At 53.5% G+C, this 2406-nt stretch overlaps 1 protein-coding gene across 1 annotated transcript; it reads left to right on the top strand.

The window, feature by feature from the left end:
• Positions 1 to 1127: 1127 nt before the first annotated feature.
• LOC138828709 (undifferentiated embryonic cell transcription factor 1-like) lies at positions 1128 to 2020 on the top strand. Its single transcript, XM_070024780.1, has 2 exons — positions 1128 to 1602; positions 1764 to 2020. The coding sequence occupies exons 1-2, from the start codon at positions 1128 to 1130 to the stop codon at positions 2018 to 2020; spliced, it is 732 nt and encodes a 243-aa protein (XP_069880881.1).
• Positions 2021 to 2406: the final 386 nt, after the last annotated feature.

Raw genomic sequence — 2406 nt, 5'->3', positions numbered from 1 at the left:
GTGGAAGGCCTTGAGAGACATTCCTCAGTCCCAGGTGCCCTTGCTCTGTGAAACCCCTGAAATGAACTCTGGAGTTTGTTCTACCAGTAAATTTCTGCCTGTCATCATCATGTAAAAACATAAATGAGTTGTTTTAAACTCCCAAGAAAAGTCATCAAGTTTTGGTGTTAGCAAAAACTTGAAAATTAACTAAAGTTCTTCTTCAAAATAATGCAATAATCCTTTACATTTTTGAGAAGTCAGATAATTTGATTACAATGTGAACAGCTTAATGCACTAAAACACCAGATCTTTGGTTTTCTGTAATATCCAAGTTACTATTCACTGGCAGAAATTTCTTCTGTTGTCTGGCCTCAGTCCCTCCTGCTCTTAGAAATTTACTTTCTCCCCTGAACCCCCTTTTCCCTGGGAAAAGAATAGCCATGGGTACAAAACTGTGAAATCAGAAAACAAAACACAATTATTGATAAAGGGAAAAAACCTCCTGGTAAAGAAAAACCCCAGACAAAGGCTGACCAGTAGTCAACTTTTGTCCTTTCCCCATCCTTGATAAAAAAGCAAAAGAACATCGCACCCTTACTCAATTTTACCAAACTGGCAGCTTTGCAAAAGCCTATTGACAACCGAGGCTTATCACCAGCTGCATTAAAGAGCAGTTAGGAGCTTATAATAAAAATAATTTCTAAAGTAGTGTCAATAGCTTTGATAGTATTGATCATGCTGACCAAGTCAAGATTATGTTTTGCCTATGCTTCTGTGAGTCAAGGCTATGTTTCTGCCAAGTTTTGCTTCTATAACCTTGCTTGCTTGCCTTGGTAACAAGGCCTTAAGCCCACCAATTGAAGACCACCGCTGAGTGGTCCCACTATGAGTGACCTATTACAAATGATTACATATGATATTACCATAAAGAACAAATTAATTTAAAGGTCATATAACTGTAACCAATGAAAAATATGCCAAACCTGCCTTGCATGGCTTGTATATATAACTCTATCTAATCTACCCCTATAAAAACACATCCTACCCTGAGCTCAAGGCTGTTCCTACTTTCCCAGTGGAAGGAAGTGGTCCCATGTGGTAGTAATAAAGTTCCTAGCTCGGCAGAGAGTGTGCGGGCAGCCGAGATGCCACAGCCGCCCAGGGTCTCCCAGCCCCCAGGCCCTCGCAACCCCCCGGGCCCCCGCAGGCCCCCGGGCACCGCCCCAACCCCGGAGCCCATGCGGCCCGCTGGGATGCTGCTCCGGCCCAGGCGGCCGCCACCGCTGGTGCTGCCCTCGCCGACAGATCCCATGGGCGAGATGCTGCCGCCAGCTGAGGACGCACCAGGGACCCCACCGCGGGCGGTGGCGCTAGCCCTGAGGCAGGTGCTGCGCACTCCCGCAAAATGTCCTCGCTGCTACAAGTTCCTCAAGAACAAGGTGCCCAAGGCCACTGGCCAAGCGCCCGGGCCCTTGGACGCACAGATCCACGAGCTCATGGGGCTGCTGGGCGACGATGGGCCGGACGAGCGCGCCCGCCGCCGCCCCGCGGGGCAGGGGTGCCCACAGCATGGCCGCCACCCCGCCCCCTCCGCGCCCGCACCAGCCCTAGATGAGCCAGGTAGGCAGGCGGCCGCGGGAGAGGGAAAGGGTCGGCAGGGCAAGGGGGGGGCGTGGGGGGGGGAGGGCGATTGGGGCTGGAGGCTGGAAGGGGCGGCCGGGGCCGGAGGGTCAGAGGCCGGAGGGTGGGCTGCAGCACTGACCCTGCGCTCCCTCCCGCAGCTGCCGCATCGCCCTGGGCCCCTGCCAACCTCTTGCCATCGGCCGCCACACCATCGCTGAATGCTGCCCTGCTGCAGACGCTGACGCACCTGGGCAACATCGTGGGCATGCTGGGCCTGCTGCGAGACCAGCTGCTGACCCGGAACCAGCACGTGGAGCAGCTGCCTGGCTCCTTCGACCAGACCTTGTCCCTGGCCCTGGGCTTCATCCTGGGCAGCGTGGCCACCCTGTGCGGCATCCTGGGCAAGCCGAGCTAGCCACCCCGCCACCCCCCCACCCCCAGCATTCAAGAAAGCCTTTTTGATAAAAAAATAATAATAATAAAGTTCCTAGCACTTTTATCTGGGTTTCGTGAAGTCTCTTTTGGATCCAGGATATAATAGATGTAGGCCCAAGTGAGATCCAGGACCCTGGGCCTTGAGTTCAGGGACTTTGGACTGGTGTCAGAAGAGCCACTCCCTAGGGGACAGCTGTGGAGAGAAGTTCCTAGCAGGAACTTAGAACTCAAAAGCCTCTAGAGGTAAGTTGAAAAGCCTGGCCAGGTATAGTGGAAGGGGCAGAAGGGGAGGTGGGATGCAGCAGAACTCCCAGCCATGGAGGAGTTTGGGATGCGCCTCTCCCCAGTGGAGGCAGATTAGGGTTC

Source organism: Dipodomys merriami, unplaced genomic scaffold (genome assembly GCF_024711535.1).
Source record: "Dipodomys merriami isolate MVZ:Mamm:240054 unplaced genomic scaffold, mDipMer1.0.p SCAF_1629, whole genome shotgun sequence".
In the NCBI taxonomy this organism is placed as follows: domain Eukaryota; kingdom Metazoa; phylum Chordata; class Mammalia; order Rodentia; family Heteromyidae; genus Dipodomys; species Dipodomys merriami.
The sequence above is the reverse complement of the archived record's forward strand: the minus strand, read 5'-3'. Positions and strand labels throughout refer to the sequence as shown.

Excerpts from the sequence above, each read along its gene's own strand:
- LOC138828709 (XM_070024780.1), top strand. The coding sequence starts at position 1,128 with ATGCCACAGCCGCCCAGGGTCTCCCAGCCCCCAGGCCCTCGCAACCCC. Across the intron at positions 1,603-1,763 it reads ACCAGCCCTAGATGAGCCAG|CTGCCGCATCGCCCTGGGCC; the intron begins GTAGGCAGGCGG and ends TCCCTCCCGCAG.